Below are 13,332 nucleotides of genomic sequence, written 5' to 3' on the forward strand. Positions count from 1 at the left end.
TATTCCTTTATTAAGATGTCCATGGTAATGTTTACTTTCACGTTTCATTTAGGGAAACTCCTGAGGTAAATAAGTGATATCTCTGAACTTTAATAATAAATCTAAATAAAATGCTGCGCTTCCCACCTCCAGTCGCAATGACTTCTGGGACTTCCAGAGCGAGTTCGGTGCTCAAGTCTGCATCAGTGCGTCCTCGATATCAAGATCACATCCGGGAAGTTTCACGCGTACTCCGTACTTGCGGTCTGGAGTATTGGAACTGAACTTAGGCAGCTGATGATGACGTTTCACGAGAACACAAGGATGCAAGACCGCTGAAGAACGCATATTGAGAAACAGCTTTTGTTTTGGTCATTAAACCCAATGCCAGTTTAGCCAATTATATTTCAGCACCCCGGGTTGCCAGATGGTGGAAAGCAGCGTATTTCACTCATTCAGTCAGGAAGGCTCTCTAAGCACGTGTCAGTGACTGAAATGCGCCCTCTGGTGGACAGTAGCAGACTCTGAAATGAGACGCAGATTCAGAGTTCCACATGAGGTTACTAATTAGCAAATATTAGAAATATTAGGAGTGTAAACACCAAACGAAACAGGACAGAAATGTAAACACAGCCATTCAGAAGAGCCGAATAGTGCACTCACTGCACTCCAGCACAATGCTGAGCTTTATAATCTAATGTTGTCCCCTGACGGCCCGCACTCACACCACAATCGGGCTTTGGCATGCTTACGTCATCGCTGCTGCGCTGTTCAGTGAGAAGCGCTCTCTCTCTCAGCAGCACAGTGGAGATTTCTCTAGTTATATGGTTTCAGTTGATTGACATGCAGTCAAATATTTCACCAAACAGTCCTTAGGGATGCGATGACACGCAGTCAGATATTTCGCCGAACAGATCCGCCACTTTTGGCACTCATAAACAATCATAAAGCTCTCGTGCTGCAGGAATGAGGAGGTCTGCTGAAGGTGCAGCTGTCGTCCAGTGAGGAGTTCTCATCTTTAATAATCTACGGCAGTTTGTGTTCACTGAACAGAAGAATGATTAATAAATCCATATGAAACAGCCCCTTAAAGTCACGTCTCGCTTTCAGTTTCAGTTTCAAAGCCCAAGTGAACCGCGCTCAGGCACACCTCTTCCATTCGGGCCAGGGCCGGCCAAGTGAACCGTGCCTGTGCCCGATTCAGCGCACTCACACTTCTCAAACGATCCGGGAAACGGGCCTGGGCATGGTTCGCATAGCATAGTGTGAGTACGCCCTTAAATGTAGGTGCTGAATCACTGATATGTGTTGGTTTGCACTGAGTCTCAGTTCTGACGTTCAGTTTCAGACGCTTTATTTTATTCTCCTGATCTGAGCTGAACTATCTGCTGCTGCTTTCAGTAGTGTGGTAATAAATGTCGTATTGGCATTTCACTCTGAATAAAGCACATGAGCTGTAGCTGAGCATTGTCAGTTTTCTGTTGTTCAGCTGTGAGAAACAGAAGCCCTTTCTAATTTACTGATTCCAGGTGTTGGTTAGGACAAATCTCATTTTAATATGGAGAATATTCCTTCTATCGTGTGTCGTTGCTTTTATTTAGTAGACAACGTAAACCCGACTTTAGGCTCAATAGTCAGGCACACTTCTGTAGATGTAGTCATCCTGGCAACCTGCACTTGCATGTGTTTTGAACCAGGCGTGCAGTTCCTAGTTCAACCACTGGGTGTCATATTTACATACTGTACCTTTAACGCCCCATTCACACGGGGCTTCAGCTGCAACGCTTGACTGAAGGCATGTCTGAAGTTGGGGCTGAAGCGATCGTCATATCAGCGTCAGCCAATGAAATTCAGTCAGCAATAGGCCTCTGTCTAGCAGGAGCATTTGCATTCAGCGATCTGATTGGCTGACACTTCCGTCGGCACTTGAAAAGTTGAGCTAGTCCCAACTTCTGCAGCGAGCAACGCCTCTAAAGCGGTGCCGACGGATCAACAATGCAGTTTGGCAAGGCCTGACATCACCCATTCAAAGTGAAAGGGAAGCGTTGACGCTGACGCCCCGTGTGTATGGGCCGTAAGAAAAGATCCTCATTGGTTTGACGGCAAATGTGTGGCAAATCCTCACAACATAAACACATTAAAAATCACACAGCATTTGCTCACAGTGCAAACAAATGAAGAAAGCGCCTTCCCAGCTGAGTGTGTGTGTGTGTGTGTGTGTGTGTGTGTGTGTGTGTGTGTGTGTGTGTACCTGGTCGGAGTCACTGGGCAGGTAGTTCAGTGCTGCGCTCAGGCTGCCCTGAGATGCCAGAATACTGGAGTACTGGATGAGCTTCTGGGTCAGCGCTGAGCTGCGCACACACACCTCAATGTTACGCAGACGCTCAATAGACTTCCTCAGGATCATCACCTTCTCCACCAGATCCTGCAGACAACACACACACACACACACACACACACACAATTAAGCAAAAGCAGTTTATAATTGATTTAAAGTCATGTTAAGGTCAATATTATTGGCCCCTTCAGCAATATTAGTGTTGGATTGTCTCCAGAATAAACCACTGTTATACAATGACTTGCCTAATTACCCTAACTTTACCCTAATTACCCTAGTGAAGCCTTTACATGTCACTTTAAGCTGAACACTAGTGTCTTGAAGAATATCTAGTCTATTATGTGCTGTCATCATGAACTGAAAATAAGGAACTGATATAGGACACAGAGTTACAGTCGGAGTGTGTGTGTGTGTGTGTGACCTCGAGAGCGAGTGGTGATGAGCAGTCTCTCTGCAGTGTCCAGCAGTCCACCAGACGCTCGATGTTCCCCGAGCAGATGAAGCACAGACAGGCCTGCAGACAGAGCTTCTCTGAGCCGCCAGCCTCCAGACGAGAGCCCAGAGTATCTGCGCGCACACACACACACACACACACACACACACACTTAAAGACATATCAATACAAATACACAGACAGACAGACAGACACACATGTACAAACAGACACATACACACATACAAAGACACACACATGCACACACACTCAAATTCAAAAGCACAAAGGCGTACACAAACATGCATGCGCACACACATAGACACACATGCACACAGCAGAGACGCATCATACAGTCAGACAAACAGACACACACACAAACAGACATGCATACACACATTCCAAACAGACAGATACACATGCACACTCAATGAAAGTCTGAATGGTCTGATATCGAGGAGTCTCACCGCACAGACTAGCAAACTCCTCGGGGTTAGCGTAGGTTAGCAACGCTGCTAACGCCTCCTTCCAGTTATCAAGCTCACAGCTCTGAACGATATCACGCCAGTTCTGTGTCACTACTGACGAGATCAGCTGTGGAGAAATTAAATATACCTTTAATTAGATTATTATAATAATACAAATAATAAAACCATTGGTAAAATTAGTATCATAATAATATTAGTATAATAATAGGTGCTGTATGTCAGTTTTTGACTCTTGTAAAGCATAAAAACAGCATCATACATGTGGCATGAATACAATGTGAACATGCTTGTTTATCTGAGACACAATGCTGAAGTCAGATATTCTGCTGTGAACATGTGCATTAGTGCCTGAACGCCTGTCTTTGTTTTGGTCTCTTTAACCCGCCCAATGCCAGTTTAGCCAATTATATTTCAGCACCCCGGGTTGCCAGATGGTGGAAAAATGTGTATTTCATTCATTCAGTCAGGAAGGCTCTCTAAGCATGCATCTGTGACTGAAATGCGCCCTCTGGTGGACAGTAGCAGACTCTGAAATGAGACTCAGATTCAGAGTTCCACATGAGGTTATTAATGAGCAAATAATATAAATATTACAAGTGTAAACATTAGGTGAGCAGGTCACATTGCAACCCCGTGTGTCCTAACAACACGCTACATGATAAGATACACAGTGATCAACAATTTGGCTGTTTGCAGCAGACGAAACACGACAGAATTGTAAATAAAGCCATTCAGAAGAGCAGAATAGCGCCCTCGCTGCACTCCAGTGAAATGTTATGGTTTATAATCTAATTAATACACCTTAAACCTCATTAACATGATTAAATGTAAATGCTGAATCACTGATAGGCTGTGTGTTCAGTTCTAAAGTTCAATCTCAAACGCTTTATTTTATTCTCCAGATCTGAGCTGAACTATCTGCTGCTGCTTTCAGTAGTATGGCAATAAATGTCATTTAAATGGCATTCAGACTCGCATTATTAACACTGAATAAAGCACATGAGGTGCTGGTTTGTACAAAAACTCCTTTTAATATGGAAAATATTCCTTCTATCGGGGGCCGTTGCTTATATTTAGAACACTGTTAAAATCACTCGCTCCTGTCCTCAATCTGGCAACCTGCGCTTGCGTTTGTTTTGATCCAAGAGTGCAATACCTAGTCCAACCACTGGGTGTCAAACTTTATAGTAGTTATAGTATAGTAAACTATGATACTATGTACTATATACTATAATTGTTACTACAATAATATTAGTATTGTAGTAATAGTAATGTATATTATTAATAAAAGGACAATATATATATATATATATATATATATATATATATATATATATATATATATATATATATTAATAATAAATAGAATGATGACCAAGATTTGTTGTTGTTGATGATAAAATTCATAATAAATATATAAATAAATACAAAAACAAATAAATAAAAGGATGATCACCCAGATTATTTGTTGTTTATAATGATGATAATAGAAACTAAAATTACGTTTGTTTATATAGATTTATATAAAACTGACTCTGATCTTCTAATCTATTACTGTTCATAAAATCTGACCTCCTATAAAAACTAAAGTGTAATACTGTTCGTGTCTGTCTGACTTTGGTCCACAAAACCAGAGCCAATTTTTATGATTTTAATTAGGAATCTGAATAATAAATAATGAAAAATACTGAGATACTATAAAGTTGTCCCAAATTAAGTTCCTAGCAATGCATATTCCAAAAAACAAAATTAAGCAAGATATATTTACAGTTATAAACGTAATAAATGTCTTTATTTAGCATGATCCTTTGTGATTTGTGCATTGCTGCAAAATGCATTGCCTCCCCCCTAAAAAATATATATATATATATCAAGCATTGTTTCACGAATATTGTTTGATGTAACGTTTCAAAAAAATCATTTGAATATAGCATTAATTTTAACAACTAGGAAATGTGATATAATTATAGTTATTCCCATATAACCTTCATTGCTTGGTCTGCGCTTGAGTAAATGTGCTTTGAATGAAAATGATTTGATGCTGAAATGTGCTGTCATCAGTGATGCATGCTCACCATGGAGATGCTGTTGGTCTGTCGCTGCAGGTATCTCTGCTGGGTTTTCTTCAGCAGTTCTTCTCCTCCGCTGATGGACAGAAGGATGGCCTCCGCAAACCGACCGTCATTCAGACACAGATCCACAGCGCCCTCGAAGTTTCCCACTAACAGCGCCTGACTGATCAAACCGTCTGTATCTGCACACACAGGTAGTAACAAAATAGACATACAATAAACTTAAGTGGGATGTATGGACTGACTGTATATGGAAAAAGCTTCAGAGACAGTTACAGCTTTTAGACTGGATATTTATTTAATAATTTATTTATATAAATGCCAAATGTGAAATGTCAAAGGTCTCTGAGACAAATTAAATTTCCTTACGGGGACAAATAAAAAGTTAACTAACTTAACTAACCTCTGTTTATATGACTATCTGGATATGACCTGATCTTGACCTATTAAAGTGTTAGTTCATAAAAAAAACTTGAAAATTGATTATTTACTCATCTGCAAGGCCTTAAAAACACAATGTTTGGGCCTTTTTAGGGTCTCCTTAAGTGAATCCTTGCGCTATAGGGGAATTGATGAACTAAATTGGCCGTAGTGTCTGAGTGTGTGTGTGAATGAGTGTGTGTATGGGTGTTTCTCAGTACTGGGTTGCGCCTGGAAGGCCATCCGATGTGTAAAACATGCTGGATTAGTTGGCGGTTCATTCCCAAATGTGAATTCTGTCACTGTTTCGGAGCATGCTAGCATATAGATATCCATAAAACACATGTGTCAAAGCCAGTTCCTGGAGGGCCGCAGCTCCAACCCTAATTAAACACACCTGATCAAACTAATTGAGTGCTTTAGGCTTGGTTGATACCTACAGACAGGTGTGTTGAAGCAGGGCTGAAACTAAACGGTGCAGGGCTCTGGCCCTCCGGGAATTGACTTTAACATGCCTTAAAACATACTGATAACAACATCTAAAAAACCTGCATTTTAATTTCTTAGGGACTTTGAAAAGTTTTATGAAACCTAATTGTTCATCTTTCTTTGAGGTGCATTAACCTTATATATTAAAAAAAAAAGAAACACACACACACACTCCAGATAGTGGAACTAATGCATCAAAAAATACACCGCAAAAAGAGTAGATGACGGTGGTTGCAGGAGGTTTATATGTTGGATATCTGTCTGAGGCACTTTTATTTAGTATGGAAGCTCTTCACTGAACTACTTCTGGAGTGCTGATTAAAATTAGCCAACGGTTGACATTACTGACACTGAGCTGGAAAAGCCTGCGATTTTAAGTCGCTTTGGACAAACCGTCTACTAAATGACAATGTAAATATAAGATAATTATTAAAATAACTCTATTCAACTGAAAGAAGACAGTCATTTACACCTATGAAGCCTTGAGGAGGGTGGTGCAGTGGGTAGCACAGCAAGAAGGTCACTGGTTCGAGTCTCGGCTGGGTCAGTTGGTGTTTCTGTGTGGAGTTTGCATGTTCTCTCCGTGTTGGCGTGGGTTTCCTCCGGGTGCTACGGTTACAGTCCAAACACATGCGTTATAGGGGAACTGATCAACTAGATTGGCCCTAGTGTATGAGTGTGTGTGTGTGTGGGTGAATGAATATGTATGGGTGTTTCTCAGCACTGGGTTGCAGCTGGAAGAGCATCCGCTGGAATAGTTGGCGGTTCATTCCGCTGTGGCGACCACTGATGAATAAGGGACTAAGCCGAAGGAAAATTAATGAATGAAGCCTTGAGGATGAGCACATAATGAAACGAGTCATTTTTGAGTGAACTAACCCCTTAATGATCAACATACTGCTGCTCTCTGATGATTCGACATATTTATTTTATACTTCTCTTTAGATAAAAGCATCTGCTAAATGAATAAGTAAATAAATGCAGTGTTCACCTGAGGATACGGGGATCTGGAAGGGCTGTTTGTCTTTCTCTTTCTTCGGCAGCTGACTGAAGAAATCAGCAGGAGATTCACGACCGGGCAAACCGTCAGCAGCTCCGGCGCACTCATCTGCTCTCTGATACAAGGAGAAATCACATGAAGATTTAACAACAGCCATGTTTCCCTGCTAAATATACTCATGCACATTTTGGAGCTCTCCATGTTTGCAGCTTTCCAGTGTGTCAGATGTGAGATGTTGTTGTGCTGATTGTAAAAGGCCCCAGCTCTCCATCAGTCCGTCATCACAGTGCTTCAGCATTATTCCTCTATTATTATTCCCTCCACATCTGTCTTGAGCATCTGTCTGCGCTCCAGTCTTATGCATCTAAAAGCCATCGCATTCATTGCGTTTGGTCTACTGAAGCGCAGCTCATTGATTAGAGGAGGTCAGCCCAGTGGAGAATGCCAACAGTGCAGCACACTCCACTTCTCTCAGTGATATCCATGCATGTTTAGCAGGAGCTGAGGAGGTGATGCTCTTCTTATTACCTGATGTTTTTGCTATATTACAGTTTGTGCATTGAACAGAGCTAATGCAGACTGACACGCGCGTTGCTTTGGAGTTTTAACACACCTGATCTGAAAGTGTCTGCATCTTCTCTGCAAGGTCATTCACATCTAAACCGTTGGGTTGAAGTTTCCTTCCCAAACAAGCGGAGATCTGCAGAAAACACACAACAGCTCAATACAAACTCAAATCACATCGCTTTTATAGTCACTTCAGCAGCAGCACATGTGATGATGCAAAGCTTGGGTGCAGATAGTGCAAAATATGACGACACACTTGCAGACAATGAACATTTATATACAACACACATTTATAACACACATTAGACATGCATAGTGAAGTTTCACAAATTAACTTCGAGAGGAGCACATGATATGATTGATCGCAGCTGGTCTCTCATCTGTAATCATTAGCAAGCCAATCGGATCATTCCAAACTCACTATAGATATCCCGTCTAGCATTACTCCCTTATCTCAATTTTTTAAAGAATCCCACCATCCCCCCATTTCCTCCTTTACAAGGGGGAGCTCTTCAGAACTACCTGATCTCGTACCTCCTTACATGCTCATTGACCAGGCGGGAGCCCTGGGCTAAATTATCTTTGAGCTCAGGGTTTTGGCAGGGCCAGCCCTGAACATTTGGGGGCCCTAAGCAGAATAATGTCTCATGGACATGTTCTGCTCCTCCGCCTGAAGAATAGAATTGTTTTCACAGTCCAATTTTTAAAACAAAATATCAGGTGAGGGGCAGGAAATGATGCAAAGGTCATGGCTGTGCCTGTGCACAGATTCGCGTTCATGTCATGACCAGAGCGTCTTGCAGGTTACATTTGAAGAATGAACTTGAACCATGAGAACACAGAATGCAAATGAGAAACGAGATGCTGCAAGCTTCCTTGATCATATGAGCTTCACCTTTCAATGACCTTTCAATGTTCTTAAATAAGGATCATTTATATAGATCAGGGCTCGAAATTAACCTTTTTGCTTGGTAGCACCAGTGCTCCTAACTCAAAAAATTTAGGCGCATCAGCAAAAATTTAGTCGCACCCACCAATTATGAGCACCGTTACTACAAGTTTTATACAAGCAGATTTATTGTATTTGAAATCAACACTAATCAAACTAACAAGCAAAAAAAAAAAAAAACATATATGCAAGCGTGAGGAAAATATGTCTCAACGAAATCCCGTTATCACAAGATTTTTATAACAGAACTGAGTGACCAAAAGCATACACGGAGCGCTCACCGGCCCTGCACACACTGCTTGAATGAATCTGTTGACGGTATAACTGTGCTGTTCTCACAAGTGCTGTCTGATATTGCATTGATGCTTTTGACATATAACGTTACTGTACATTATTATATGCATACATGTTAATAGCAATACCGGTCTTTTTAGGAGTAGCGATATTTAGTTTACTCAGTGTAAGCCCGCTTGCGATGGTGTACGTGGTGTTTATTTTGACATATAGCTGCCCCTTGCACGGCGGACAGCATCTGGCGATTATATGAAGGATTAAACAGAAGCTCTCGTGCTAGATGTGGCAAACAGTTACCTGAAAACTCCATCCCACAGACTTTTCATAGCGGACTTGAAGCCAATGGAAGTCTTTTATCCACTCTTGGAAAAGTGTAGATGGAGGATTAACATTCAGCACATGATCACTAGTAAGATGTGTCATTATTTGTAACTTTAGATGGTTTCTAAAACTAAATCTGTCAGTGTTATCTTCATTCTCATCTTCAGCGCTTTACAGTTTTTCGCGGTAGCAGCTCTCTCTGTCATCCCCAGCCAGAAGGCACTGACTGATTGATTGACAGCTGATATTTCAGTGCTGGAGCAGTGGGCCAATAAGAAGAGCGTGAAGGCGGGGCAAGCATTATGCACTTGGCTTTGTTTACTGCAGGAAGTTGACATGACAACTGTTTTAAACCATTCCTGAGCGCTGCGTTTCACGTTTCAAGTGCAGACAAAGAGCTTAGAGATGCATTCTGCGTGAATGTCTCCCGAATTCGTGCATGTGGTGAACATTTTGCAGTAAAAACTGGTCGCACACAACAATTTTTAACACTCGCAGAAATGCTCCCAAATATATTTTAAGGTCGCATAGATAAAATTTCGGGCGCATATGCGACCAAAACAGTCGCAATTTCGAGCCCTGTAGATATTTGTTTCTTTATTGTGACTATATATAACTATTGATGTGCTAAAGCACTGTCAATAAAGATCATTTTTACAATGCAAATAAAAACCATTTCAGCAAGCAAATGGCTCAGACCACTGGCGCGTGGTGAGGCCCCCTAGTGGCGCTTGGTTTGCTTATAGGGAGGGCCGGCTCTGCTCTCTGTGGACAGCATGCCAAACCTGCTATTATCATCAGCAAAATATAAGCGTGAACTCTTGAATTGACATGAACAGACAGGTCATGCAAGATAAACAAGATTTTTTTAAAGCATCATCAAGACTTTTTTTTATGCAGTGTGAGAGGAGATGTTCAGAGTTGTGCGTTTTGCTGCGATACCTTTCTCTGCAGCTCGTCTTTACTGAATCCCAGAAGCCTCAAAAACTTCACACGCGCTTCATCCTCAAAATTCACCTGTGACAGAAAAACAAACACGACAATCAGTCAAACATTTACACTGATATCTATAAAACAGCTCATGCAAATGCTGATGATCTATGCCAGGGGTCACCAAACCTGTTCCTGGAGGGCCGGTGTCCTGCAGATTTTAGCTCCAACCCTAATCAAACACACCTGAACAAGCTAATCAAGCTCTTACTAGGTATACTTGAAACACCCAGGCAGGTGTGTTGAGGCAAGTTGGAGCTAAACCCTGCAGGACACCGGCCCTCCAGGACCGAGATTGGTGACCCCTGCTCTAAGCAATAATTCCAAAAGTAGAAAAGATTTAATAAAAAGAAACTGCGCAAATCATTAAAAATAAAATACATTATAAAAATATGAATAACAAACAATAAATATATATTTGTATTGTATTTTTGCTTGTTCAATTATATATATATATATATATATATATATATATATATATATATATATACACACACACACACACATACACTCACTCTGTCTCTCTTTTTTATACGTAGTTTATTTTTATTACTGTGTGTGTGATTTACCATGAGGAACCTCCAGATGTCCTGCTCGGCGTCGGTCGGAGCGCTCTGGATTTTACTGTGGCAGAAGCTGCTGAAGGATCCGGACTGCAGCGTCATCTGCAGCTCAGTGGAGCGCTGGAGGAACTCTGTCTCTGTGGTAACCTGACTCACATGCACCTGTCGAGGGAGTGGATTGGCTGGTTGTTGTTGCTGGGGCGGAGCCACGTTAGGGTTCTCAAAGGTCACCAGTTTCCCACCGAACTGAAGGAGACACAACACAGAGATACAGCTGGAGTCGCTATTCAGAATGTGAATGTGTATTAATATATATTTTAATCAATGCAGGGCAAAGATTAATCACATCCAAAAACAAAAGTAATAATAATATATAAATATAAATATATATATATAATTACATATAATTACATTTATGTGATATACAAAAATACCCAAAACTATTTTGTTACATAGATATTTACATTTATATATAATTAAATACATTTTATGGTTCAATTTTCAATAAATTAATAACACCCTGGTACAGACTCAGACAGTATTCCTGAGATACTCACAGCGAAAGATGCTCCTACAGGCCTCCGCACCCACTTTGGAGGCTTTTTTAACGGAGGAATAATGGTGGTCTCCACAGCGGCTTGAGGAACCTGAAGAGGCGGCAGAGTTTGACCCATCCCAAATGGGTCATTAGTATCAAACGAAGCGGAGATCTAAAAATAAAGAACAACCCAATGCAAAACGTAAATCCTTAAAGAAAAGTTGGCAAATAATCCATACAACTGTACCTGGTTGATTGTACTTTGCTGATGCGGCTATAATAATAATAATAATGATAATAATAATAATAATTGATTGTACATTAATATGCTATTATTAAACACTTCAATTTAATTAAATATTACTTTTATAACAATTATAAATTATCCATAAACTGATTTGTTCTCATAATTAATTTTAAGTTGTACAATTTATTTTAAATACTATTAAATTAATATTTTAAACTGTGGAATTTAATGTTATTTTAATTATTATAAAAAAAATTATATCAATGTATTTTATTATGCAGTAAAGTGCATCATTTTTCAAATGAATGAACAACTAATTATTTTAATAAAGATTATCCATAAACAATCATAAGAACTCTTTTCATAATAATTATAATAATATTAATAATAATAATAATAATAATAATAATAATGAAAAATTTTATTTATTGTACACAAACTATGTAATTAAAATTTACCATTACAACTATTATATATTACCCATTAACAAATTGATTTGTTTACATAATTTCATAATCTCATAATTTCAAACTGCAGAATAACATTTTGTAATAATTATAAAATTAATATTTATATTATACTACAAAATGCATCATTACAAATTCAAGTACAATTAAGCAATAGAATAAAAATAAATATTATCCATAAACAAATGTAACAATTCTTTGAAATGAAAATAATAATAATAATATTCATAACAATAATAATAATATATTTTATTATACCCAAAATTGCAACATTTAAAATCCCTGTAAAATAAATTTATAATATAATTAAATATTACCCATAAACAAATGTAATAATTCTTTGCATAATAATAATAATAATTATAATAATAATTTCAATAATAATAATTATAATCAACATCATGATCATATTAAAAATAATAATTCTTATTCTTATTGTTATAGCCCAATTTATACACCAAAATGCATTATTATTGTTACTTATTATTATTATTAAAGATTTCTATATAATTACTTATTATAATTAGAATAATTATATATTAACCATAAATTTTATTAATACATTTATTTTTAATAAATTTATTAATATTGATATTAAAATCACATTTTATACTCTGATTTTTAATGATGACAATATATAATATAACAATAGTATTTCTTTGTTATACACTAATATGCATAATTATTAAAGTTGCTGTATAATTAATTATAATTAGAATAACTCTATATAACCCATAAACAAAAGTTAGCAATTTTTTTACAATGATTATCGTTCCAAGCAGCTTTGCAGAATAACCACATTATTACTTTACAGTCAGAATCCGAAGTGATGGAGTGGCGTATAGGGAGGCGGTATATAAACAACATGCGAATGAATATGAAGAGTGAATTGTGACCTGGTCGACTGTGCTGTGCTGCTGCTGCTGCAGTCGTCCACCCATAACAGAGTAAACACTGATGCGTCCGTCAAACGATGCGGCTGACAGGAGGGCGGGGTTTCGAGGACACCACTGCACATCGAAACACCACTGATTGGCTGTCGGCAGCTCATAAATCACCTAAAACACAACACACAAACGCTGTGATGGAAAACACTCCAGACTTCATCACCTCACACACTATTGAATTACAATCATTACATTTAATATTGATTATGGCTATTTGACAAAATAAACAA

At 38.8% G+C, this 13,332-nt stretch overlaps 1 protein-coding gene across 24 annotated transcripts in view; it reads right to left on the reverse strand.

Moving 5' to 3' along the window:
• sec31b (SEC31 homolog B, COPII coat complex component) overlaps window positions 1–13,332 on the reverse strand; it is a 56,332-nt gene that overhangs the window by 26,149 nt on the left and 16,851 nt on the right. For all 24 annotated transcript variants that reach the window (XM_087277036.1, XM_087277037.1, XM_087277033.1 and 21 more), the window contains exons 9-18: window positions 13,052–13,213; window positions 11,461–11,613; window positions 10,910–11,149; window positions 10,293–10,367; window positions 7,833–7,919; window positions 7,211–7,334; window positions 5,314–5,492; window positions 3,218–3,344; window positions 2,739–2,884; window positions 2,231–2,404 (exon numbers count right to left, since the gene is read on the reverse strand). In XM_087277036.1, the coding sequence (XP_087133162.1) occupies window positions 2,231–2,404; window positions 2,739–2,884; window positions 3,218–3,344; window positions 5,314–5,492; window positions 7,211–7,334; window positions 7,833–7,919; window positions 10,293–10,367; window positions 10,910–11,149; window positions 11,461–11,613; window positions 13,052–13,213 (1,467 nt within the window). The remainder of the gene's footprint in view (window positions 1–2,230; window positions 2,405–2,738; window positions 2,885–3,217; window positions 3,345–5,313; window positions 5,493–7,210; window positions 7,335–7,832; window positions 7,920–10,292; window positions 10,368–10,909; window positions 11,150–11,460; window positions 11,614–13,051; window positions 13,214–13,332) is intronic.

The sequence above is a fragment of the Danio rerio genome, chromosome 12 (genome assembly GCF_052040795.2).
Source record: "Danio rerio strain M-AB ecotype USA chromosome 12, GRCz13ab, whole genome shotgun sequence".
NCBI lineage: Eukaryota > Metazoa > Chordata > Actinopteri > Cypriniformes > Danionidae > Danio > Danio rerio.